Source organism: Pituophis catenifer, unplaced genomic scaffold (assembly GCF_029215685.1).
Source record: "Pituophis catenifer annectens isolate HBS135680 unplaced genomic scaffold, rPitCat1.0.hap2 SCAF_4, whole genome shotgun sequence".
In the NCBI taxonomy this organism is placed as follows: domain Eukaryota; kingdom Metazoa; phylum Chordata; class Lepidosauria; order Squamata; family Colubridae; genus Pituophis; species Pituophis catenifer.
In genome coordinates, this window is record NW_027256884.1 from 78,811,705 (window position 1) to 78,839,610 (window position 27,906).

General features: G+C 38.3%; 1 protein-coding gene across 3 annotated transcripts; it reads right to left on the reverse strand.

Annotated features, from left to right (window-relative positions):
* Positions 1-3,526: 3,526 nt before the first annotated feature.
* Positions 3,527-26,082, reverse strand: IFNAR1 (interferon alpha and beta receptor subunit 1). 3 transcript variants are annotated; one of them, XM_070944344.1, is made up of 11 exons: positions 25,938-26,082; positions 18,032-18,155; positions 17,079-17,251; positions 12,008-12,159; positions 10,455-10,593; positions 9,600-9,717; positions 9,053-9,252; positions 8,105-8,253; positions 7,010-7,154; positions 5,694-5,839; positions 3,527-5,267 (listed from the first exon to the last, which is right to left on the reverse strand). In XM_070944344.1, the coding sequence occupies exons 1-11, from the start codon at positions 25,999-26,001 to the stop codon at positions 5,034-5,036; spliced, it is 1,644 nt and encodes a 547-aa protein (XP_070800445.1). In that variant the 5' UTR covers positions 26,002-26,082; the 3' UTR covers positions 3,527-5,033. The 3 variants fall into 3 exon arrangements, with proteins under 3 accessions (XP_070800445.1, XP_070800444.1, XP_070800443.1); XM_070944343.1 differs by lacking the exon at positions 25,938-26,082 and adding an exon at positions 24,476-24,632; XM_070944342.1 differs by lacking the exon at positions 25,938-26,082 and adding an exon at positions 24,023-24,216.
* Positions 26,083-27,906: the final 1,824 nt, after the last annotated feature.

Sequence of the window (27,906 nt, forward strand, 5' to 3'; positions counted from 1 at the left end):
TTTTTTAATTCCATGTTCATGTTTTATCTACCAGAATCCCTGCATTTGAGTGCTCTGTTAAAGTCAATCCTGCAGCTTTAAAGTTATTGAGTTATATAATTCCTGTAATGTATATCAAGCATCTATTAAGCAGCAAATCTCATTTGTAAGTATTAGAGACTACCGGTATGCATGACTGAAGAGTCTAACAGTTATCAGAAAAAATATTGCATGTAATTTTTCTTTTTTTTAAAAGTATGTGAGTATATCAATATTTTATCCTCATTCAAAGGTATATTAAGGTGATCTTGAAAAAAAAACTATGAAAATTGATTTTTCAATAATTTATTTTAAAAAAACATTAACAAATATGATGTTTCCTTATGTGAGAAAAATTACATTTAGTATCTGGTATTGCCTCCTTTAGCAAAAACAATCTCAAGCAAGCATTTCTTATAGCTATCAGTTTTTGACATCAACTAGGAGGAATTTTTTTCCCGTTCCATGCATATTTTTTTTCCAGCTGTGCAATGCTTGAGGGCTTTTTTCTTTTTTTGGTTAGGTTTTGCATACATAGCCTGTTCCAGATCACTCTTCAGCATCTTGATAGGCTTTGATTTGGCCATTTCAGAACCTCAATTTCTTTTTTTTTTCTTTCTCTTTTTCAGCCATTCCTTGGTAGATTTGCTGGAATGTTTAGAGTCATTGTCATGTTGCAAAGTCCACTTTTAGTTGAGTTTCAGTTGTCTCACATTATCCTCAAGTGTCTTTGGTACAATGAACAATTGTATCAAGGATGCTGTGTTTGATTTTTTCAAAACAGTCCTTCTGGCATTCTGACCTAATAACTATCTACCATCTACAGTACTTTGCTCCAGAAACCCTAGGTGTTCCTGAGCAAACTTTAATCTTTCCCTGATGTTCTTTATGGACATAAAGGTTCCGTCCGAAGATCTAATGTGTACAGTTTCTTTTAATTGTGGACTGCCATTTTGTCACCAATAATGGTAAGAGCTGCCTCTTGTTTACAGGATGAAATTCTGATGTTCTTAAAGACTTCTTTCAACAACTTGCATTCTGCTCTTGGGTTGAACTTCCTGGAACAGCCTGGGTTGACCAAGTTGACAGTTATTTGAAATCTCTGCTGGTAGATGATCTTCTTGACAGTGGAATGCTTGATGTTCAATAGTTTTGTGATCTTATTAAATCGCTTTCCAGACTGATAGACATCTGTAATTTTCTTTCAGTGAACTCTTTTGTTCTAGGCATTGTGATACCACCCACTTCAGCAACAAAGAGAAAATCAAACTAAATGTGGTTTAAATGATAGTTTCCTGCCAGATCCTCTCTAACAATGTTCTAATGATCTGAACCTGATCTGCTGCACTTGATTCTAATTTTAGGTATTGAATTAGTGATAAATGTAATAGCATGCTTATTTTTTCCACATGTGAACTGTTTCTATGTTTATTTAAATTACAAAGATTACAAGATATAAGTAGTTCATATTTGTTACTACATCATCAGACTAGCACTGATGATGCTACTTAGGTTGGGTAATGAAATGACTGCAAGAAAACAAGCAAGCTCAGAGAACACCAAGGACCCCACATATTTGTTATATATACCTTTTATCAATATTGTTGAAATGAAGATCAAATATTGGTAGTACTCAGGTTATGACCACCTATTCAGCAACTTTTCAAAGTTATGGTGCAGAACAAGTGGTGCTATTCAACTGATTGCAATTCAGGAACTTTGCACTTATGACAGAGTCATGTGATCACTATTTGCAACCTTCCGTCAGCTTTTCACAAGCAAAATCAATGAGAAAAACCAGTACAGAAGGTTGCAAGTCACTGTCCTAAGCCATTTTTCTCCTGAGCTGCTCTGCTATAGACTATAGAACCCAGTGATCTTGTACTCAATAGCAACCTCTTACCTGCACTCTTTAGCACATGCTCACCTGCAGCAGCCAACAGTCCCCTGGATGTGTAGGGATTGCCATCACTAGATGTCACATGACTTGCACTTTACAATCATATCACTTAGCGACAGAAATTCTAATCCTAATTGTTATCATATACCAAGGACTATAGTTAGTTTTCTCTTAACAACCACAATTGGGTCTGGAGTCTCAGTCACTGAGCAAAAATACTATTGAGGGATGTCACAGGAGTGCTCACATGACTGCTTCACTCAACAATTTTAATCCTAGCACCCCGAGTTATGGTCATTAAGCAATTGTGTGAGTCATTAAGCAGGTGAAGTCCCAGGTAAAATGTTTTGGGCAAGAATAGCTGGAAGGCTTCGCTCAGGACCTGAAAATCCTACCAAAACCCAAGCAGGATTTTTAGCCCCTGAGAGACACTCACATGTGGCTTGCACCAGGCCTTCCAGGACCTCCCCAGTCTGGAATGGAACAACTTGCTGCAGCCAACTTGCCATGGTCAATTTGCCACAACCAACTCACCATGGGACACCTCACCATGGCTAACTCGCCACAGGACTTGTCACAGGACAATTCAACATTTCAATTTAATTATTTAAAATAATTAAAACATTTCATTTGTCATTTGTCCTCCTTTGGCATCCTTTCTTTAATGACTATTCCACCATGTCTTCAATACTAGTGTAATTGTTGTCCTGCAGTGAATTGGCTGCGGTGAATCATTGTTCTGCTCAGAGCTAAAAATTCTGCTTGGATTTTGGCTCCCTCTTGTCTCTATGCACTGGTTGAAAAAGCTGTGTTCTGAAGGGTGCAAGTTCCCCTCCAAGGGCTGAAAGGCACTCCTTCAGTTGGGTGGATAGATTTAAGCTCAATTTTTGCATTTTTCTCAACTTTCCTTCATTCACAGAAGGGAACTCCTTCTGTAGGGTGCAGAGAAAAAGCTTAATACAATTAATTGATTGAAATCAATTAATTGTCTCACACATATATGTCAGACTTCAGGCTTCAATGTTAAATTTCCAAGTGGGTCTCATTTTGTTCCTGTTATTGTCAGCAGAATAATTCACTATTATGCTGCAAACTTAATTCATGTTAAGCTTGTGCAAAGGATTTTGGAAGAGGTGCTTTGCAAAGCATACATTATAAATCTTACAAGTAACATTTTTTTTGGAAAACTTGTGCAGGTACTTCAGAAACTATCCCAGCTGCTTCTGCATAAATGCATGCACAGGTGCATTACTGTATCTCACTCAGATGTATATTGTTTGTGCACATATATACTACCATTTAGGTCTAAAACTATTTTTGCACAAATACCAATCCTCCAAATAAAAATAAGATGACTTAATTTACTTTTCTATTTAAAATGAAGCTAACATATTAATTTGTTAATATTTCCTTCCCTTGATATCCAATTACAACCAGCCAGTAAACATGGATGAATATGTGAGAAATGATAAACAGATTATTCCAACAGGATACAAATTGAATAGTGTATATTATTTCAAATACATATCAAGCAAGTCTGAGTGGCCTTTCAGCCATGTTTAAATCAAAATAAATTAGAGGATAACATTCAAAATTAAAGCCAAGGTCTTCTTTAAAAAAAAGTTTATTCAATGTTACACTCAGATCCTTTATTGTCAAAAGATAAATACGACATATGTAAAACCCTATTGTTTCCCACCCCATTTAACTTTAGGGCTGTTTCTCTGCTATTTTAAAATATATTTGATATTTTTGATTGCTGGTTAGTGATTTTTTTCCACCCTAGGGAAGAGCAAATCAAATTCTCAGAACCTCTCATACAACAAACTTCGTTACTGTCCTTTATACATTCAAATTGCAGATTCCTAAGTCTATGCTTTTAACTGTTAACTAAAATTATTTGATTTATATCCTACCTTCTATATAAAAGTGAAGATGGTGTATATAATAATCCTCCCTCCTATTTTCCCCACAACAATCCTATGAGAGGTAAGTTAAGCTGAAAGAGAATGACTGGCCAAAAGCCACCCTATCATTTTCCTGTTCAATAAGAACTTATTTTTTTCAGGCTAAAACTGAAATACATTGGAAAATAGGTGTTCATGGAAATAAAAACTTTCTGCTTACATTAATTTTCATTCAAGAGATTTGACCAAGATTAAGAGTGGACATCCTTCATTTTGGGGAACAGGTTGAAGACCAGTGAGTAGTAGCGCTTCAGACAGCTGGGTGAGGCCAAGGTTTTCCAGTGTGCCCCCCCCGCCCCTCCCAGTTTGTGGATGGAATATTTGACTGTTATATAAAGCTGTATTAAGTCCATTAAAAGGATTATAGTACTATAATTTTTGTATGCATTTTCTAGCTCAAAATAGCAGGAAACTGTGCAATTGGTATCTGGCAATCATCGTTGAAAAGTGGTTCAGGGTGCTACAGAAAAATATTTTGGCCATGCATGCAATTGCTTGCATAGACTGCCTGTAACTCATACAGATTATAAAGTTTTTAATCGGCTGTTAACACTTATTACAAGTTTACCCTGATGAACTGCTTTGTGTCAAAGAATGATCTTGCTTAATGAATGATGAACAAGGAAAGCACCAATATTGTGATCATACAGCACAAGGAAAACATAACCACTGCATATATTTATTTGGTACACACACTCTTCTTTCCTTCCTTCTTTCCTTTTAAAACGATAAGTAGCCTTTTTCTTTAATACTTTTGAAAACTCCTATAGACTGGCTCAGCCTACAATTAGTCCCTTAGAATCCACTGCAGTTAATACTGTAAGAATGAAATGTCCAGGTGTGTTTTTTGTACGGTATGTATACATAAACACAGGAATGTGATTTCAGCACCAGTCGTATAAAGTCATTTTTTTCCTGTAGCATTTTAAGAAGAGAAAACAAATTTGTTCCTTCACTTGTAGTAAGTGGTTCTTCCAGCAGCAGGCCACAAAGCTCAAAATCAGTGTCAGCAAAGGCAGCTCTGGCCCACTTTTAGGCCCAGGTCTTTGTTCTTTATAGACTAAAGGTAATACAGATGATTTCTATAATCAGGTTTTCCTCATTATGATGCTGTCCTCATCTTGTTTCCAGCTTGCATTATCTTGCAGTTATACTGTTATTAGTTCTGAGGATTGATGGGATTCGTTATCTCCAGAAATGATGTTATCAATAAAATAGTTTCCTGAGTCTTGACTGATCTGTTCCAACTCTTTGTCGACTCTGACATCATCCAGGTTAATTTTACATGGAAGAGCAACGCTGGAATTTATGACCATACATTTGTCTGTTTGCTCTTTCGCAACTGGGAAATATAATCTGTTCAAATCGTTTTCTCCAGTGCTCTGCAGTGGGACATAATAAAGTGATAAGAAAAATGTAAACATTTTAAATAATTTAATAATCACTATTACAGTATCATAAAATTCTGCTGAAGCTATTTATTATACAAGGCACTATTAAAAGTTATATAGAGATAGAATTAAGCTAACTCACTGAAGTTTAAAAGTACTGCTTAAATTCTGAAAAGATTATTAACTCTTGAGCATTAGCAGACCAGCCTAATTACTAGAATATACTCCAAATGAATCTCTGTTGTTGTATCTTCCCCCTACAGAACAGCATTCTCACAGAGATCTGTATGTGCCCACTCCAAGAGAATTTTAAAAGTTTCCACATGAATATAGGTGATACTTCTAGTCTACTTTTCCACAATTATTTTAATTTTATTTATTTTAAATAATATGTTAAATTGTTGATAAATACTGTACCTCTATGTCTATGACCATTGGAGGTTTACATTTAGGGAAGAATGCATAGTTTATATTTCTCCAAGCATAATAAAGAGCAACGATGAAAGATATTATACAAAGCACGGCACCAGAAATAATTAGGGGGATGAAATGTGAAGATTCTCCTACAAAACAAAAAGAGAATCAAGCTAATTGGAGTGAAATTGGGTTGCACAAGAAAGCAAAGTAGATTTCTTATCATTAATAACCTTGATGGCTTGTATCACGCAGGACAGAATTATATATTTGCCTACTACACACATAAAGTTTTTTTCCCCTTCCATTTTTGCTCATTGTAGTTTGGATACAGAGTTCTAAAATCTTCCCCAATATACCTCCATTGTGCCTAATTTCAGCATTTTAGCCTTGTTACTATCAGGAGCAACTGATCCATAAAACTCAATGGAATTATTTCCCCTCTGTCAATAGAAATCAGCAGAGTCTCATCCCTATGAAAATAACTCATGTAGCAAGTATTCATCATGTAGAACAGAGAAAGGGTTTACATTATATTTTTATGTAAATGTAATTTTATAGCAAGCTTACCAGCAGCAGTTTTTAGCTACTCACAGGTTTTTATAGCACTCATACTACCAGACTTTGGTCAATGTATGAAAACACAAAAATAACCCATGCAGTAAAATATTATCCATCTTCCCAACACAATATAAAGTAGCTTGAAAAACATATATAAGAAACGAAGGCAGTTCCAAGTCTGAAAGCCCACCAGAATTAAATTTTCAATTCCTTCTGAAATATCAATAACAAAGGAACAAGACACAACTCCAAAGAAGTCTGGCAAAATACAGGTAGTCCTCAATTTACAGTCAATTTTTTAACAACCGTTCAAATTTATGACAGATTCAAAAAAGTTACCTTTAACCTTTCCCAGAATTATTTATGGCTAACAAATTATTTTATGCAAAAATAAGGACATCCAAATGTACATGGGCTCTGAGAACACAATTTTATCTCAATAAAAGCTCCAAATATAATGATTATATGCTTCCTAATAAATATGCATTTAACGTAAGGTTGAAAATAGCTCCTTATTGAATCTGCCATATTATGAAATACAATCCTTTTGAATCTTTCTCAAAACCATTCCCAAGAGTCATAGTTATATTATTAAAAAAATCTGCTTTCAAGTCTGGGAACATTTTGAAGTTGCAGTTCTTTTAAAAGTTATGAATGTAATTTTATACTTCAAAACCCTAATATACCTAACAGGCATAATATAAATACTAAAAATGCGAGCAGAGATATAAGATATTCCAAATAAAATGTAAGCATACCTTTGGCTGTTTTAATGCAAGTTTCATTGCTAAAAGCACTACTTATATTATATACTTCGGAAAATGCTTGCACTTTTAAGCAATATAATGTTGAGGAGATCAGATCTGAGATTATAAACTGTGATGGTTTACGTCTGAGTTCCTTCTGCAAAAAACATGAAAGGGAATACATACATAGATAAACCAGACCAATAACTAAATTGTAATAAATTATGAGAAAAATATTTTTCATTGGAAGCAATATACAATGTAATTGCAGAAATATGGGTCAATCAATATGAAGAATAGGAAAATACTGATGACAACTGATTGGCTGTCATTGGTGCTATTTCCTAGTTAGCAGTATTTGAGATGACACGTTTGTGTTTAATGCTCCTGAAGAAAGCACAGATGACAAAGATATACTTTCCACTTGAAGATACTGAATTGAAAAGGCAAAATTGTATTATATTATTTAAGGATTCTTTTTTAAAGATACATTAAGATTTAAGGATTCATTTTTAAAAAGATACATTAAGTATACTTGTACATAACTTGAAAATTATTTGAAAATATGTGGAGAAAATACAGAAGCACAAATACAGCAGCTCTTAAAAACAACCACATTTTTGTGACTCTGTGTGTGTTTGAAAAGTACTATTGTGTGGCTACTCAGTTCTTTAGTGGAAATGCTATCTGGAAAAAGTATGGGTGAACATACTGCACTGTTGGCAGGCCCTTAACAACTTGCAATTTGAATGTGTAACTATCTTCCAAAACAAAATCCATAAAATATTTTGAAGAGGATTCCAATGAGAGGATGTTCTGCAGAAGTGAACTATAAAATCTCTAAGAATGAGTCAGGACATACATACACCTACACACACAAACAATTATTTTATTGGGCTCAATGTTGAAATAATTCAAGTGGAAGATAAAAGCTGTATTTTGCCATTTCTGTTAGTGTATGCCAGTAATTTCTTCATCAGCTTTCAAGTGGTCCAGTTGGACTGCAAAAGCAGCAAAATTATCAAATATGTCATAGGTTTTTAGAAGGTTTGAGGTAAAAGGCTTTGATATAAATGTGTATTTGCTCTTGAACAATAAAAATGTTACCGTGATAGATGAAGTCGAATACCAAACATTGTAAGTCAGTTCATATGTATCACTCATTGGTCTGTTTTCAGACTCTCCAGGAGAAGCGATGAAAACATTAATTGAATCTTCACTGGCATTGACTGAAACATTTGGTGGGCCCATTTTATCTTTAAAACAATTTTATATTCATTACACATTTAACATGCCTAATATTGAAAGCTAAAACTCTAAAACTAAAGAAAAATTTCTATTTCAAAACAGATTTTTTTAAAAAAAAACCTTTTTAAACAGTTTCTGCCTGTAGGATAGTTGTATAATTCTAATTACATCCTTTTTAATATAACTGAAGATTTGCAGGAGCAATTCATAGTGAAATACTGCTACCACATTTCCATTCACTTCAGAGGGATTCTGATATTACAGGCAATTAAGAAACCATTTTCAAACTGGAGTGGGTTGGTATTCATTCGGTCTTACTGTTCTGCCTGGTCTTTGTGTCCAATTGAGTTGCTAAGTAGAGTGCAAAGGATGATATGATTTTCCTTCCCAAATGGAAATTATGATTCAATCATTTTGTATGAGGGTTTTTAAGGCAATGGGCACTTCAGGGTCTGAAAACAACCTAACCATCCAACCACATTTTTTTTTCCTTTTATGTAGTCAAGAAATGTCATCCTCACTTACCATGCTTACCAGGAGGAGCTCAAATAAGTTATTTAAGGCCATAGGCTGCCCATCCTGCATATTAGTTAAGGAGAGCTTATACTTGTTTTTAAAAAACTCTGCTATGATATAAAGCTTTTTGTGCTTTACAGTAAGCTTTCAAGAAGTATGTTTCTGTATGCATACACAAACAAACACACACATTACTTACAAGCTACACTACAGAAATTTTGATGAACAATATTAAGTATTTCAGTATTATTCATAAGCAACAACAGAATGGATGTAAGTAGTGAAACTTACTTTGTTCTATAGGTTTAAATTCTAAGATTTTAGACCAAGGTGACTTGTTATGACTATGTACTGCCTGCACACGGAGATAGTAAATTCCATTGGAGCCAATGAAAGACGAGAGATCACAAAATGTAGTTTGGATATTTTCACATTCAGATACATTTTTCCAGTCCTTTGAAATATCAAGAGAATGATGGGCTTTGTATCCACTATAGGAATAGAAAGTTAATTGAATGCAATATACTTATCAGCACATTATATTCCAACTCTAACCAAAAAGTAGTTCAATCTTTCTGCCCTCGGCAGGACAATAAACAGTGAAATATGTTAAACTGTCATATGTGTAGATAATGTTTGTTATCAATTAAACTCCCTTTGCCCCCACCAGTGATATCATTTCACTGTCATCATTCTTACGGCAGTGCATGTATGTTTGCACCCCCCTACTAATCTTCAAATATTTCAGCATGCACACATATGCGAAGCTTCAAAAAAATAAAAATAGTAGAAATGAGATGCAATATGAAAATAAGAAATACATAATAAGGATTCTTACGGAAGCAGCTGTACTATGAAGCTCACATTTCCATTATATAGATTATCCCAATATAAGAGATGCTTCATATTCAAGCTATGAATTCGAAGATTTTCAAGACGAGGTAGTCCAATCCAAACTAAAAGCAGAAAAAAAATAATTTGAAATAGCTTTTTTTTAAAATGGCAAGACTGGAGAGCTAACTACTAATCTCTAATTCAATTAAACAGGAAGCAAGAGTTCTGTTGGCATCTTACATTACAGTAAACTATATTAAAGGCAGCTTCTCCAATACCAGCAAATCCCTGTTCCCATCAGATTTCTATAATCTTGCAGAAAACAAAAGGAGCCTCTCCCCTTTTCAGAATTTGACATTTTTGCTAGATTTAGGCTTTATTAAACTTGTTCACTAGTGTTTGAGAAGAAAATAGATAAATAGTATACACTCTTCAATAGCCATCTAGCTCCTATTAAGAAATAAATTACTAGAGAGCAGCTGAGTTTCTACTTCCTTGGCTTAATAAAATATACCACAGTTACCAATTGTCCCTGTCTCCTTGTCAGGCCTTAAGGGACACTCTTTAAGGTATCCACTTTGGTAGTTGTATTAGAGAAATCGGTAGAAAGGGATATAGGTAAGATAGTCAGACTAACTCCTTTCCCATATCTTGATTACAGTGGACTAGAGCAGGGGTGGGCAAATGTGGCCCTTTTACAACCTGTGGATTCTGGGAGTTGAAGTCCACAGGTTGTAAAAGGGCCACATTTGCCCACCCTGGACTACAATATTATTGTAAGTAAAATGCTATGGTGTTTTTTTTTTAAAGCAGGTTTCAAGGGATTTCCATGCTTAAAATGAACACATAGATATAATACCTTTAGAAGTCTGTATACAATGCATGGGACTGTAAATAGAAAAGTGATCATCCATATGTGCTTTAACTTTCAAACAATAAGTAGTTTCTGGTTCAAGATCATAAATGATTTCACCTGGAAAAATAGATCGTGTTTTTTCCTAGAGACAATTGAATTTACTGTTAGTTATTATTATTGTAGCAATTGTATTACTATTATTGCAATACTGCAACAATGTTGACAATTCTTGTTGCAGAAAGTTAAGATACATTATTGGCTTAACATGGGTAAGTTGATATCTTTAAAAACACTGATGTAGAAAATTCAGAAAATAGCTTCATCCCTCCCCAAATGCGTATAGAATGACAATGTTGTTCTGTTTGTTCTCTCCTTCTCTGTCTGTAGTGAAGATGTTCCTACTGAATCTTTCTATGGATTTGACAAAGACACAGTTGGGATAATTTCAAATTTTGAGTGCTTCCTTGATATGTTTTTGTTTTGTTTTCCCTCTTTGCTTGTGGGCAAACTTTTAGCCCAGTGATGTAAGGTTCAGATTACTGCCAGTATGTGCTCCAGTGGGTGGTAGGAGTCAAAAGATAAATACTGATCTCTGTGTGGGGGTTTCTTATATGCACTGCACAGCCAGGAAGGCCAGGCTATGTCCCTTAACATCCTCTAGTGTGAACTTAATGTTGCTTTCCACATATTGATGTATTTAGTGAAGGCTTCCACTTCCTGTGTTTTAACTTTGACCCAGGTATCCTCCATGTATCTATACCAATGGATGGGTGGAATTCCTGTGAAAGAAGGAATCGTCCTTTGATTCTATTTCTTCCATGGAGACATTGGCCACAATGGGAGACAATAGGTGAGCTCCTAGCACAGCAGTGCTTTTCTATGTAAAAAAAATCTTTGTTGTATTTGAAATAGAATGGTGGTCCAGCATATTACATATGCAGTCTGGGCTAAGGTTGATTCTGTCACCTAAAGTGTGACAGAAGTAGTACTATAAGGTACTACTACCTTATAATAGTTTCCTCACTCCTGTGACTACTTCAGCTGTGGGAATGAAGGTGAAAAGTGACATCATAAGAAATAATTGTTTCATCAGGATTCAGTTTAGTTTCTGAATCTTGCTGACTTATAAGTGCTGGCAGGATCTCTCTTCAAAGCCTAAACTGTTCACCTTGACTTTGCAGTCATTCAGGACTACCGTGCATCTTTCCTTTATCAGTTGGCAATATGATGACACTCAGGTCTCTTCCTAGGGATGTCACTGCTTATCTTTCTTGAATTGTGAGGTTAGAAGGGACAAAAGTTACAAAAGTAGGTAACATCATTAATCCCAGAAGGGAGTAAGGTTTGCTCTTATTTTTATATACTAAAAATGCCCCAGAATCCAAGACAACTTTTGAGCGAATAGTTAAGGCACTTTAGAAAAAATTGTATTTCTGAAAGAAATGTAGAAACCCATTTCATTTATACTTCTATCATAATGGTTTCTACACACACACACACGCACACACACACAATATATCAGCAAATATTAATCATTTAAGAAAAAAATATGTTACCTTAGAATGGGTTGCATTTTTCCAGATAGTTAGCTGATATTTTAATGTGTCTAGCATCCACATTTTTTGTTGATCTCCCTCAGGATGTAAAATATTGATTTTTACACCTCCATATATTGGTTCAAACCAAACTCCTGGAGGACCCACTTGAGCTATAGATGAAAATATCAGCAGAAAAGATTAAAAGTACTTGCTCTGAAGTATTTATAAAGGTAAAGGTTCCCCTCACACATATGTGCTAGTTGTTCCTGACTCTAGGGGGCAGTGCTCATCTCCATTTCAAAGCTGAAGAACCAGCGCTGTCCGAAGACGTCTCCGTGGTCATGTGGCCGGCATGACTAAATGGCAAAGGAGCACGGAACGCTGTTACCTTCCCACCAAAGGTGGTCCCTATTTTTCTACTTGCATTTTTTATGTGCTATCGAACTGCTAGGTTGGCAGAAGCTGGGACAAGTAATGGGAGCTCACCCCATTACACGGCACTAAGGATTCGAACCACTGAACTGTCAAACTTTCGATTGACAAGCTCCTAGGGTAGAAGAGGGTGGGATAGCTATTCTCATCCATATTGGCAGCAAGATGCATTATTTCCTAAATTCTATGAATTTGTTTCATAGAATTGGTAGGCCTAAAGGGGCATTGTGGTAGGCTTAAAGGGGCATTGGACTTACTATTGTGTCCCATTCCTCCCCATCCTTATCAGTATCCTTGCCAGGGTTTCTCAGCCCATCTACTAAGATTGCAGTAGAATTCCCCAAACTGATGTTGGGCATCTACAACTTGCATTCCCTAGAACAGCCCAGGAATTAATGATCACCAGACAACCACAGACCTGCCTCTTAACTAACCATTCCCTGGGCTGTATCTCTTTGCCCTGTCTCAGGCCATCAAACTTGCGGCCCACAGGCTGGATGTATTATACGCTGGCCATGCCCACGCCCGGTTTAGCGAAGGGGAAAAAAGTCACGATACGTCCTGTGATACCGCCGTTGACGCCACGAGTTTGACACTCATGCCCACGATCATTCCTATAATACAATACCCTTTGGCAACCACATAATTTCAGGAGCTGCATTGGTTGCTGATTGGTTTGCAAGTGCTGTCAATTATCTTTAAGGCCCTATATAGAGCTCTGGACTAGGTTATATGTGGAATTGCCTGCTCCCATATTAATCTACCTATCTAATCAGGTTGAATATGGTCCATACTCTCAAGAGCCTGTCTATACAAGAAATCAATCTGACAGACAGACAGAGTCTCAGAAGCTGACATTTTGATTATTGCTCTCATACCCTAATTGCCTCCCCATAGAGATCCTTCTATTCTTTCCCATCCTGATTTAAAGACAGCAATCGACATTATGCCACTAAGCATAGGAAGAACGAACATTGTAACTGAAGAGTTTAGTTTGGTAGACACGTGTTTGTGTATATTTGTTGCATAATTCTGAATCTGTATATGGGTTATTTTAGAGGTAGGTTTATTTTTTTAGACGTTTTCTTACTCCGTGAAGTTTTTCATAAGAAGCATTAAAACAAAAATAAAGTAAGATGAAATGGTTTGTTTGCAGCATGGTGGAATGCCAAAAGTAAAAGTGATTATGAATTAGTCCACAAATCATGGTTAAAAAAATGGCATGCTGTAATGTGTGAACCCAACCATAGGTACTGTCTCCAGTTCAGGAGACTGAAACATAGTATCATTAAAAACAAATGATAACTAAATATTTATTGTAGCTTTTGTAATCACAACTTTGCAACACCTTTGCTTAGAAGCAGTACCTATATCTTGGTCCAAGATGAGAGCAGTAACAATTGCCATACCTTATTTCCTGTCTTTGCATAGTTCCTCTTGCTCAACTGCTCTTCCACTTTTCAACAAATAGAATGATTCATTGTGCTTAATAGTAGCTAAAGAAAGTAGGATGGGACCAAGGTCAGCATCCTTAGCAATAGCCAAGAATTATCACTGAGTTCTCCTTTATTTCATTTCTACCAGAGCATATTGGATAGCTTTACCTGGTTCTCCATAAATTTCCTCTTTATGCCATGAAACAGTTAGGAAATTAAGAAGCAAGTTAATTATTTAGAAGGCAGCAATAAAGACTTTAGAACCCAATCACCAGGAAGGGTCTAAGAAAAAACAGATTGCCCATGGCTGCCTCAGCTGGTTAGAGTAGGTCCCAAATAAGAAAGACAGCTGGTAAAAAAAGACAGCTGCTTTGGAATATGGCACCTGGCAATCCTACTCAATGGTTGTCATTGTGGACAATCAGCTATTTCTTACCCACAAGGCACAAAGAAAAATGTATTTTTTAAAAAAAGGGAACGATCAAAGTTGTCCTGTTTTGGGTTTCAATCTCAAACCCATTCAGTTCCTAGGTGAAAATAGCAATTTCTTCAAGGCTAAATAGATAATGGCAGGCAAGGCAAGGAATGTAAATCAAAACGGAGTCCCTTGGAGAGCTTGCCTATGTAGTTTCACTTTCAGTAGGAACATACAGAAGGGGAGCCAAATCCATTGTGTAGTTCAGAGAGCCAAGGCAGGTTTGTCAGCTATTCTAAAAATCAGGGTTACAGGAGACACCACAGAAAGAGATCTGACAGTTGTTTCCAGGAGAGAAACATGTATCAGGGCTACTTCTTCAATCAAGCTCCAGCCAGCAGCCTTTAATCAAGGGATTCACTCCCTTGCTTGGCAAGGAACTTCATAGAGTGTCTTTGCTCCATTCTTTGCTCTACTCACCAAGTCCAAGGGCTTGAAGATTGTCCACCATTATCTGACTGCTCCAGCTGGTCCAATGGTATTTGTCCTTGATCAGCCTCATGGGATTCCTGCCTTGGGTCCCCTGAGGCTGACATTCCACTGATTCAGCTGGAGTAGTTTCTTCAGAGACTGAGTCCGGGGCCATGACAAAAGTAAGATGGGAGAACTAGTTTGAACCCCCATAAAAACAGGAAGCTTGCTAGTTGTAAAAAAGTGCTAATTAAATGTGTTGACAACTAACATTGTGTGGTAAGAAATATCAAAGGCCAAAAAAAAAAAAAAAAAAAAGGTTCAAATTCTATTCAGCCATGAAGTGTTGAGGTAGCTTGGGATCATCCACTTCTGGGCAAGAGCTCCATTTCACCTTTAAAAGAAATGTCTTTTATCATCCCATCATTGCAGGTTTCAGTGGAAGCCTATCACTGAAAAAGTATGCAGAACTGCTTTTTCTGATCATAATACCATGTTCACACATCATGCTAAGCCATAGATTGTTTTAACCATGTTTTATTGAACAATATTCATAATTAGTGTTGGTATCTTTCACAATGGATGTTAAAACAAATATAACTCATAATGATTCTGGAAATCCCTCTAATTGTACTGTGGACTTCTGATACAAAGATCCAAAGTTTGCAGTCCAATTTCTTATCATTGTGAGGCAGTGCATATATAAGAATGGCAGAAGATACCCTAACACTGTATTTTTAATAAAGTCAAAGCATACAACGTAACCCTGTCCCCAACTGTCTTTCAGCATGCACAATAAAGTCCACCACTTCATAATCTCCTTGTATGTATTTCCCCTGAAAAGTTAAATGTAATCCAAGACCCTGACAGGAGTCTTACTCCTGTTCTATATATTACTTATTTTTATATTTAAAATATAACTGCAAACTTTAATTGGAGAGCATGAAGTACTCCAGCCTTTATTCTGTAAATTCTCTAGCATTAAAGTTAAATAACAAGAGCCAAAACATACATTAGCAGAGTGCTGTACATTGGGAGATGCTCTTTCTGTCTCACTTTTCTTCTGATATTAGCCCAAAAAGGAAGAAATATGGATGTTTGTCACTATACTTTTAAGAAATTAAGAAAACAGCAATAGCACGTTTCTTGCAGAAAGAGGAACTGTGATTTCGAATGCATGGTAGACAGAAGGAAAGAGCCTGCTTCTTTTGTGACATTTATTATTTTTTAAATGAAAGATTAAGAGATAATCACAGAGCTCTTGGGAAATGTCTGTATATCAAAGAGAAACAGAATCTGGCATGAAAGGAAGGTGGGTAATGTAAAATTATTGAAAAATGATGTTGAGTGAGTGAGTTTTCTAGCCTTAAGAGATAATGAGTGAGTTAAAAGAGAAGGGTTACCACCAGTAGTAAAAAGATAAGAAATGGGGTAGGAGAAAGGACTTGATAATCTATCCAAAAGTAAGATGTCTGATAAACATATAAATGGGGGATAATGAGTAGCTAGCTGCCAAAGAAAAAAGTATAATCCCCTCTATTCCCTTCTCTGTCTTCCTAAGAAAGATAAAAAGTTTTCATCCTCAAAGCATTTATTGAAAATTCCAAAGTTCTACTGTATAATGGTAGAACAAGAAGAAAGGACAAGCTTCTCTAATAAACGGAAAATTCTTTAATAACTCCAATAGAAACCCATGAGGATGGTAGAGGACAGGAAGGCCTGGAGGAACGTTGTCCATGGGATCGTGATGGGTCGGACACAACTTCGCAACTAACAACAACAACAACAAGAAACCCATAATATGGCAAAGTCTGATCATTATGTAGCAACAGAAAAGCAGTGGTACAGATGCTTTCAACTCAGCTCAACTCCTAATAACCCCACAGAAACCCTTTGGTGTCTCTGATAACAGTGCAAAAGAGAATTGCTATTGCCTTAATTTTTTAAAAGATTTCTCTGTGTTTTAACCAGAAACAAAAGGAAAGGGAACGTTTCAAATGCTTGTAAGAAAACACATTTTATTATGTGAAGGCCCAACGCGTATTAGAAAATTCTTTTATCAGGAACTTTACAAAACAAAACTTCAGGAGTTTTCCAGAATGATTTGAACTTTCACACAATAAAATCTATTTTCTTACTGGCACTCTGCCGTGAGGAGGGAAGTCATGTCTGTCCTCTTCTCCAACTATTAATGAGGTCTGACATGACTTAGCTTCTAAATTCAAGCAAAATCATCAAGATACTGTTGTTGCCTGTTGAGACAAGTAAAATAAAGATGTACATTTAATTACCAACTTTGTTTTCTAATGTGAGTAAACAAGGCAAAGATTCATACCTTCTAGATAAGGAGTAAATTCTAAAAAGGCATATGGAGAGTGGTTTTTCAGAGTGTTCACTCTTATAGTTACATTATAAGATACTAAATAATCTTGAATTGCTGACGAGAGATCACATTCTGTGACGATTATATTCTGACATTGAGGAAGAGCTGCCCAGATTGCAGAGTGTCTGGAATAATTGCAAAAAGAAAGCAAAAGGTCTTGGACACATTTTTCAAATAAAATGCTGGGAACCAGTCATTCACAAAAAAACAAAAGAAAGAATGTTATTACATTTACGTTGGTCCTGGAAGGTTTATTTATTTATTAAACTTACATGCTACCCATATCATCAACAGAGATTCCAGGTAGCTTACAATCATTTAATAAAATGCCAGTATGAAATATTAAAACAATAAATAGTAAGATTAAGTTTGAATTAAAATTGACAGATATAGAGAGAAAAGGAGCAAGATGCACATGGGGAGGAGGTCTTAATCCATTAAACACCTCCATACCCAATTAGGGCCCCAGGGCATTGGCAGAGCTGGGTCTTTAGGCCCTTTCGGAAGGCCAAAAGGGTGGGTGTGCATCTCACCTGGGGGGGGAGGGAGGGGGGAGGGGGCAGGATGGGATGGGACACTGTATTCCAGAGGGCAGGAACCAGGGCAGAAAAGGCTCTTCTCCTGGACTCTGCCAGCTGGAATTCCATGACCAATGGAAAATTATGGAAATATCCCCTATTGCAGTACTCTATCTTGCCCCATATATTTAAAAAAATACTTTATTTTTTAAAAAAACCAGATAAGCCTGTCTTGAAAGCATCAAGAACACATCTACATGTACAGTGTTGTTCATTACTATTCCTGCTTTAAAGTAACAGAAACTTTATATGCTGCATCTGCCTAATTTTAACCGAAATAGAATTCTGTTCAAAAGTGTTGCAAAACAGGATAAAATGTACACTTACCTGTGGTATTGTACTGAAAATGTTACATTGAGGCCACATGGATTATCCCAGTCCCATTTCAGTATAATATTTGCATTAATAACATTGATGGTAACATTTTGTGGGTGTTCCAGACATGTTAAACCTGTGAATATTTTAGAAAAGAACATAGTAAAAGTAAAAAATTAGCAGGTTAACATATTTTGGGATTCTGAATATAGACTGATAAAAGTCTTTGCTCATAACACACCAGATATAATTGGTTGAAAAGAAGACAATGTGGATAAATACTAGGGGATAGTAGAATACAAGACAAAGAATTGGAGAAAATCACAAAGTATCAAGATCTGAAAAATAAAACTGAAAGATTATGGTATAAACCGGCAGTGGAGGTCCTAGTAGTTATTGGGACAGTGGGTTCATACCAAAAAGCCTTGGAGCAAAAAATCTGTGCATTGACAAAATTGCCAGCTGTCAATTACAAAAAGCCATGCTGCTTGAATCCACATATATATTTGAGAGGAGATAATTGTCAACTATTGTTATCTTTCCCACCTCAGATTCACCCAAAGTAGCCAAATCTCCTACACCTATCTCCAACCCTTTAGGCCAGAGGTCCCCAACCCTTAGTCCAGAGGTCTTCAAACTTGGCAGTTTTAAGACTTGTATTCTGGGAGTTGAAGTCCACAAGTCTTAAAGCTGCCAAATTTGAAGACCGCTGCCCTAGTCCATGGACCAGCACTGGGCCGCAGCATGCCAGAAACCGGGCCGCGCAAATAAGCAAAGCCCCATCCACAGGATGTAGGCAGCACATGAAACCACGCCCCCTCTGGTCCGTGGAAAGACGTCTCTCCAGGGAACCAGTGCTTGGTGCCCAAAAGGTTGGGGGCCACTGCTCTAGTGATCTTAGAAAAGGTTGGGGGCCGCTGCATCTCTTAGAAAAAGATATGTGAGACCTATTTCATAGGCAAAAGATTGGAATATCCCCAGACCCTGAGAGTAACTCCTTCTTGTTTGAAAAGTTGTGCTGAACAACTGGCCCCATCTTCACCTGTATCTATTAAAGATCGCTGGAGATGTGCTATGTCCCTTCTTGTTTGAAACACTCTATTATCATCCCAGTTCCCAAGAAATCCTCCATCAAGGAGCTGAATGACTACAGACTGGTTGCTCTGACATTTGTAGTTATCAAGACCTTTGAGAGATTAGTGCTGACCTGCCTGAAAATCATTAAGGAACAACTGTTAGATCCCTTGCAGTCTGCCTACTGAACAAATACCGGTAGATTGGCAGATGATGCTCTAAATATGGCACTGCACGACATCTTGCAATATCTTGAATCCCCAGGGACCTATGCACAAATCTTTTTTGTAGACTTCAGCTTGGCATTCAATATCATCATTCCAGAAATTCTTCACTCCAAACAGATTCATGGTTGAGCATGGCTTAGGACCGGGGTATTTACGAGACCGCCTTCTGCCACCAGTAGCCTCTCACCGACCAGTACATTCCCATAGAGAGGGGCTTCTCAGGGTGCAGTCGGTCAAACAGTGTCGACTGGCAGCCCCCAGGGGGACAGCCTTCTCTGTGGGGGCACCCACCATCTGGAACGAGTTCCCCCCGGAGATACGGAGGATCCCGGATCTGCGCGCTTTCCGCCGTGCCCTCAAAACATTCCTATTCCAGCAGGCTGGCCTGGCCTAACTTTTCTTTTAAACTGTTTTTTAAATTTTAAATTTGTCTTATAAATTGGGGTGTTTTAAATTTGTTTTTGGGCCAAATTATTTAATTGTATTTTAAATGGTTTTTTAACGTTTGTATTATATGTATTTTATCTTTTGGCTGTTCACCACCCTGAGTCCTTCGGGAGTAGGGTGGTATATAAATTCAATAAATAATAATAATAATAATAATAATAATAATAATAATAATAATAATAATAATAATAATAATAATAATAATAATTCAGCTAACTGTACCCATCCATACTTTTGGTGATTAACTTTTTGATAGATACGAAGCAATAGGTGAAGCTAGGGAAAATCACATTGAGCACCTGGTTGATTAACACAGGTGTCCTGCAGGCTAAGTGTTCTCTCCACTGCTCTTCTTTCACTACATCAATGACTCCATCCCAAAAGAACTCTCTGTTAAAGTACTGAAGTTTGCAGATGATACAACAATCATTGGTCTCATTTGAGCTGGTGGTGAATCTGCATATAGACAAGAAGTTGGACAACTGTGGTACATCTGGAACAATCTGGAGCTGAACGTGATTAAAACTGTAGAGATGAGTGTGGATTTTAGGAAGACCACCACTTACTACATTTGACAGCACAGTATCAGAAATAGAAGCATTATTGGGTTCTATAATCTTCCAGAATTTGAAATAGACACCTAAGATTCGAACCATAATTAAAAAGACACAACTAAGAATGTTCTTCCTCTGTCAACTTAGGAAGTTCAGACTGCCCCAGAAGCTGTGATAGTTCTACAGAGGAATTATTGAGTCTGTCATTTATACTTTGATAATTGTCTGGTTTGGTACAGCAACCGTATTTTTCAGATTATAAAACACTCTGGACTATAAAACGCATCTAGCTTTTGGGGAGGAAAACAAGAAAAAAAAAATCTGCCTCTGTCTCCTGGCAATTTGCCTCCTTGCAGCAAACAGTCTGGTCAGCTTCAGCACAGCCTGATTTAGCAAGAGCAGCTGATTGGCAGTTGGATCTGCTTCCTGGAATACCACAGATCAGCTGTTCCAGGCTGTGGGGATCACCGCCACCCATTGGCACTGTCACCGCCCATTGCCACTGCTACCTATTGCTGCCTCCGCGTGGACCATTTTTGGCCTCAGTGCATCCCGTTTTTGGCCTGTTCTAGGCAGTGGGGATAGGCAGTGGTGGCGGCAATCCCCGCCACCTGGAACGGGCCGAAAACAGGATGCGTGGAGGCTGAAAATGGGACGTGCGGAGCCTGAAAGCGGGATGCACAAAAGCCAAAAATGGGGCACGCAGAGGCGGCGATAGGTGGCAATGGTGCTGATGGGTGGCGGCGATCCCTGCAGCCTGGAACAGCTGATCGGTGGTATTGCGGGAGGCCGATCCAACCACCAATTAACTGCTCGTGCTAAATCAGGCTGTGCTGAAGCTGACCAGGCTGTTTGCTGTGTGCTGCTTGCTGCAAGGAGGCAAATTGCTGGGAGGCAGAGGCCAAAGGGTGGGGGCCGGTGGGTGAGTGGGCTTTGGCAACATTCGCTCTATAAGATGCACAGACATTTCTACCCACTTTTTTTGTGGGGGGGAAGTGCATCTTATAGTCCAAAAAATACAATAAATAGGACAGGTACAGACTCCAACAGATAGTTAGAACTTCAGAAAGAACAATTGCAACCAGCCTGCCTGCCATTGAAGACCTGTATATTGTGCAGGTCAGAAAGAAGGTTGAGAAAGTATTTACAAATCCTTCACAATATAAATTGTTTCAACTCTTTCCCTCAGAACACTGCTATTATATGCCAAAACAACTAGACACAGGGATAGTTTTTCCCCTCGTGCCATCACTCTGCTGAATACCTAATTCTCACAGTATTGTTCTATGTCTAAGTATATTTACCCATATTATGTGGCTATATTATTATTTTTATCCTTCTCATCTTTTCTACTACCCCAGTTGATTCATTGATCCATTTAATAAATGCAGTAAAAATGTAAAAAATCAGTCTGATTCATTTTATGACAGTTTTGATTTACAATCGTAATTGTACAGCCTCAAGGACTACCTGTATATAATAATAATAATTCAAAATTCACCAATTACGGCTTTGTATCTATAACCTACTAAGCTATTTCCTGTTGATGATTTTCTGATTTTTTTACATGTGACGGGAAATTCCAGTCACTGTTGAAAACAGTGAAGGCAAAGTAGAGAGAAAGCAATAAGCCAAGGGGCCCTGATTTAGTTATTTAACTATTATGCAACTCGAAACCAGGGGACTATGAGAAACTTATGCAATCAGTACACAGGGTTACAAACAATAGAAAAAAGACATAGAAACAAAACCTCAATATTCACTTCAGTGCATTTATTCTCTCAAAGTAGCATCATGGTGCTCTGAATGTTATCCAGGATCTACCCATTTGGATTATTCTTATTCTTATTTTAGTTATTCTCATTAATGCTAATTCATTCAGGAAGCATGAAATATAGCAATAGCAAGATAGCAAGATCATAATGTTTGTTGAAAAGGAAGTTACAAGCTAAGCAGATCCTTGAAGCATTTTTAGACTGAACCATAGCCAAAAGAGGTGCTATAGGAAAACTCTGCAACAGAGCTTCTGTTAAGTCACAGAATTCTATTTTTGATGTGCGACATCAAAAGATGGACAGAAGTTGCCTTTGCAATGGGCTAGAAACAGATATAGGACCATGTGATGTGTTGCCACCCTCAAGAAATTGTCTAATAGTTTAAGGCATTAGGCTAGAAACCAGGTGACTGTGAGTTCTAGTCCTACCTTTTCATGAAAGCTGGCTGTGTGATTTTGAGCCAATTACTCCCTCTTAGTTGTTGCAGGGAAAAGAAGAAAAAGAAGGAGTATTGGGCATGTTCTTCACTTTGAGTTATTTATAAAATATAATGAAGGTGGGAAATAAATAAATAAAATAATACTCTTTCTGGAAAAATTCCTTCCTGGAGAAGGCCTGCAAGAGAAAAGCCTTCATCTTATGACTAAGGATACATCAGTTTGTACAAGTCAGGACCAGGTCTTAAGGGCCCACTGTGACCAATCAGCTGAGTATTTTGAACAAACTAACTTTCAACTATACTGCCCTAAGATATCAAGATCGTAATAGACAATAAAGATCATTTATGTTATTATAGGAAGTTTTTTCTACTGAAGGCTATAATGGAACTGTGATGAAAAATCTGCAACCTAAAAAAACAGTCTTGGTCACCCTAACTTTTGAAATCAGTTGGGCACCACCATTTTGGAACTGACTGCCTCCTTGAAAGATGATCAGTGTGGCAGAAAACTTTGTAGATACAGTTAATCTTCAATTTATGACCACAATTGAGTCCCAAATGTTCGTTGCTAAGCAAGACAGTTAAGTGAGTTTTGCCCCAATTTACAACCTTTCTTGCCACAGTTGGTAAGTGAATCACTGCAGTTATTAAGTTAATAACATGATTGTTAATGAATCTAGCGTCCCCATTGTTTGTCAGAAGATCGCAAAAGGTGATCTCCAACAGAGCGGGACATTACAACGATCATAAATATAGACCGATTTGCAAGCATCTGAATTTTGATCACGTGACCATGGGGATGCAGCAATGGTCGCAAGTGTGAAAAACTGTCATAAGTCAATTTTTTCAGTGCTGTTTGTAATTTTGAACTGCCACTAAATGAATGGTTGTAAGTGGAGAATTACTTGTACGGAGGTAGAGAGCGAGTAAAAGAAAGTAAACACCCGAGTCTCCAAAGATAAAAAGAATTCACTGACATTTATTCTTCTTATTGCCTTAAACTTTTAAGAGCAGGGATTGACAACAGAAACAGACTTGGAGCCTCAGCAGTCCAAACTAAAATTTAAAATAATGTTCAAAATGAGATGTCTAACTTAAAGAGATAAACTGATCGGGCAGCAGCACTTTGAGCATAGCCAGCTGGGGAATTCTGGGAGCTGAAGTCCACAACTCTTCAAATTGCCAAAATTGGACACCCTGCTCTAGACTTTCCAATATGAAGAACCAGCCTTTTTCTCTGCCTGGGCAGGGAACTCATTCCTGGGCAGCAGAGGGGGAGTTTGTTTATAGTGGCCTATAAGGGTTATCTCTGTTTAAAATTCTAATTACTTGGCTTGATTTTTTTTTTTTTTGCTTTAATTTATATGTCGCCCTTCTCCGGAGACTCAGGAGGGCTTACAATGTGTTAAGCAATAGCCTTCATACTTTTGTATATTTATACAAAGTCAGTTTATTGCCCCCACAATCTGGGTCCTCATTTCACCTACCTTTGAAAGGATGGAAGGCTGAGTCAACCTTGATTTCTTCTCCTTTTTGGGTGTTTGCTTTTTTTCTGTGTCCCATACCTGTTTGGATGTTACAGGCCCCTGTAATTTTGTCCTTCCTTTGTTGTGGAAATTAGGAGGGCTTCAGCTTCTTAATGGCCCATTGACAAAGGTGGGGGCTGAAACTTCTGCCTGAGTTTCTGCTTATTTTCTTTTAGGGAATTTTCCTGCTCTTTTAATATTTTTTGAATTTCTTTTCCTTTTTCTAGGAGAAAGGTGAATCATATCTTCGCGGCTCACGCCCGAGCCCAGAATAAGAGACACTCATCCCTGCTGCTGTCCCCCTTTGATTCTGAACATTAAATCCAAAGAGACACCAAATCCCATCTCTTTGCGAGCTGGCATTGAAAGCAGATCAGAAAGGAGAGAGAGGGAGAGGGAGACGAAGGAACTTACCCGTGCTCTTCGACCCCATTCCCAGCACGGCTGTCACCACAAGCCATCGGCGCACCCCTTCCATGCCTCGCCCCACCTAAGAGCTGTTCCAAAGCGATACGATCAGCCATTGACAAGCGCCCATAACCTCGGGCTGCTATTGTGGCCTTGCCCAAAAGCGTCATGTCACATGACTAACCAGGCTGCAACTGCTAGGATGTGCCCAGCACCCTCGCAATATAGAGGATAGAAAGTGCAGAGGAGCACGCTGAGGAGCAGGCTTTTCTTATTCTTTTTCACTAGCACTTCCCTTTTTCTGTGGGGGAAGATTAAATAAAAGCATTGCACGTTTGACAGGAGAGTAAAAGAACATTCAGCTGAATGTTAGGTTGCGCCTTGACAGAGCAATAATTGAGCTAAAATTCTTTGACCGCTTTGGAAATTCAAAAGAGCTATTCATCTGAACAGATGCAAATGAGGGAAACACACTTTCTTAGACAGTGCAATGCATAAATAACATTGGACTATCGTTGTGTTGGAAGGGAAAAAGAAGCCTTTCCCTTTAAGGATTGTTGGAAGGCAGAGCTTTCCCTTCTTGAATTCAAAACTCCCAGCTGGGAGATTACTTCGAAATGATTGGAGGTCAGCTGCTTGAGAGCAGAATTAGTTTATTGTTTGTAGGAAAACAGGCAAGAAACAAGTGCAAGCACAGCGTTCCGAGGCTAGCCTTTTTGAGCTGTAAGAAAAACCCCTTTTTATATCCTAAAAGCTCTTTTGATTTTTCTATGTGACCCTTTAAAGTCTTTTGAAATTATTTTGATTTGTCATGTGAATCCTTTGATTTGTGTGTGTGATTGTTTTATGGTGTTTAAATCCTGCTTTTTTGTGATTGGGTTCTTCAGTCTTGGATCTGGCAACTAAGTAATTGTTTTATAGTCCAATTTCTGTTTTTCCTAGCCCTTTGTAGTTGTTCGTTCCCTATAATTAATCAGTTTGTTATTACTGTGTTTTAGTGAATATCTCCTTCTCTCATGTGTTTAAAATTCTAATTAATTTGGCTTGATTTCTTTTCCTTTTTGGGTGTTTGCTTTTTTTCTGTGTCCCATACCTGTTTGGATGTTGCAGGCCCCTGTAATTTTGTCCTTCCTTTGTTGTGGAAATTAGGAGGGCTTCAGCTTCTTAATGGCCCATTGACAAAGGTGGGGGCTGAAACTTCTGCCTCAGTTTCTGCTTATTTTCTTTTAGGGAATTTTCCTGCTCTTTTAATATTTTTTGAGTTTCTTTTCCTTTTTCTAGGAGAAAGGTGAATCATATCTCCGCGGCTCACGCCCGAGCCCAGAATAAGAGACACTCATCCCTGCTGCTGTCCCCCTTTGATTCTGAACATTAAATCCAAAGAGACACCAAATCCCATCTCTTTGCGAGCCGGCATTGAAAGCAGATCAGAAAGGAGAGAGAGGGAGAGGGAGACGAAGGAACTTACCTGTGCTCTTCGACCCCATTCCCAGCACAGCTGCCACCACAAGCCATCGGCGCACCCCTTCCATGCCTCGCCCCACCTAAGAGCTGTTCCAAAGCGATACGAGCAGCCATTGACAAGCGCCCATAACCTCGGGCTGCTATTGTAGCCTTGCCCCAAAGTGTCACATTACATGATTAACCAGGCTGCAACCGCTAGGATGTGCCCAGCACCCACACAAGGAAACCTTTATTCACTTATAGAGGATAGAAAGTGCAGAGGAGCACGCTGAGGAGCAGGCTTTTCTTATTCGTTTTCACTAGTATTTTCCTTTTTCTGTTTAAATAAGATTAAATAAAAGCATTGCGCGTTTGACAGGAGAGTAAAAGAACATTCAGCTGAATGTTAGGTTACACTTTGACAGAGCAATAATTGAGCTAAAATCTTTGGCTGCTTTGGAAATTCAAAAGAGCTACTCATCTGAACAGATGCAAATGAGGGAAACACACTTTCTTAGTGCAATGCATAAATAACAATTGAGCTATCTTAGAAACACTGCTGCTTTCAATGATATAAATCTAAGGAATGGACTGCACTAGACTGGAAGACAGCCTGATTGCTGTATTTCTCAGCCTCATAAGTGTTTTTCTGAATAAAAGGGGGAGGGGTTTAACCCTGTTAAGTTAAAGGCCGATCTTTGAAAACAATTATAGAAAGTAGAATGTAAACGTCTTACGCTTTCTGAGATGGGAGAAACTCAGTGGTGGGATTCAATTTTTTTTACTAATGGTGCTGTGGGTGTGGCTTGGTGGCAGGGGTGGGTTCTACTTATCTTTATTACTGGTTTGCAGTGGGGCCACACACGCATGCGCATGTGCTCTTCTGCGCATGCACAAAAGCATTTTGGTGATGTCGGGGTCGGTGGGCGGGGCCTCCTGCCGGTTTTACTACCAGTTCTATAGAACTGGTGTGAACAGGGGGCAACCCACCACTGATTTAGACCCTCTTTTATTAGGGCAGGTGTCAAAATAGAATGGGCCAGATAGAATAAAAACACATGTTTCAAACAACCCTTGGTTAAAAATCCAGTCTCTGTGGGGTCTTTGGTGCTCTCACTGATGATACTAGCACTGATGATGTTACCTAGTTTGGTAATGAAATGTCTGCAAGAAAACCACCAAGCTGAGAGAATACAAGGACCTCACAGTTCAATCTTGAACCTCAAATATTCTCTTCTATCAATCTAGATCAGGGGTGTCAAACTCAAATTTTATTGAGGGCCACATCAGGGTTGTTTTTGACCTCAGAGGGCCAGGGAGCAGGGGTGGGGCGGGTGGCCAGGATGGGGGTGGCCAGGGTGGGCATGACACAGGACTCACATTGGGAGCACCTGTGGTGGCCAAGTACTAAGGCAGGACTTCCCTGAGACCCTCCCTCACTCTATAATCTTCCTTCCTTCCTTCCTTCCTTCCTTCCTTCCTTCCTTCCTTCCTTCCTTCCTTCCTTCCTTCCTTCCTTCCTTCCTTCCTTTTCTTTTTCCTTCCCTCTTCCTTCTCCTTTCTTCTTCCTTCCCCTTTCCTTATTTTTCTTTCCTTGCTCTCTTCCCATCTTCCCTTCTTTTTCTTTGTCTTTCCTCTTTCCCTTTCTCCTTTCCGGTCCCTTCTTGCATGCTCAAATGCAAAAGGGAAAACATTTCTCCTTTTGTTTTGTTTTTAGTTTGTTTTGGCAGCCTTCTGCCAGTGAAAACGGAGCTGGGGGGGGTGGTCAGGCTGCAGGAGGCCATCGTGGCCAAAAATCAGGTGCGGGGGGGGAGCGCACACACCCCAGAGCTGTTTTTTTGCTGGCAGTGGGCTGCAGGAGGCCGTCATGGCTGAAAATGGGGCACGGGGGGGCCACACTGGCAGAGGCACGATGGGCCAGTCCTTTGCTTTTTCCAGGCCAGCACAGTGGGCCAGATCTAAGCACCACATGGGCCATATTTAGCCTGTGGGCA

What these genes read in the sequence shown, in the direction of transcription:
- IFNAR1 (XM_070944342.1), bottom strand. Translation starts at nt 24,098, where the DNA reads ATGGGACACAGAAAAAAAGCAAACACCCAAAAAGGAGAAGAAATCAAG. An exon ending in ATTTAAACCTATAGAACAAA is followed by an intron (nt 8,254 to 9,052) that starts GTAAGTTTCACT and finishes ATTGTTTTAAAG; the next exon opens with ATAAAATGGGCCCACCAAAT. An exon ending in TTGCATTAAAACAGCCAAAG is followed by an intron (nt 5,840 to 7,009) that starts GTATGCTTACAT and finishes TTTGTTTTGTAG; the next exon opens with GAGAATCTTCACATTTCATC.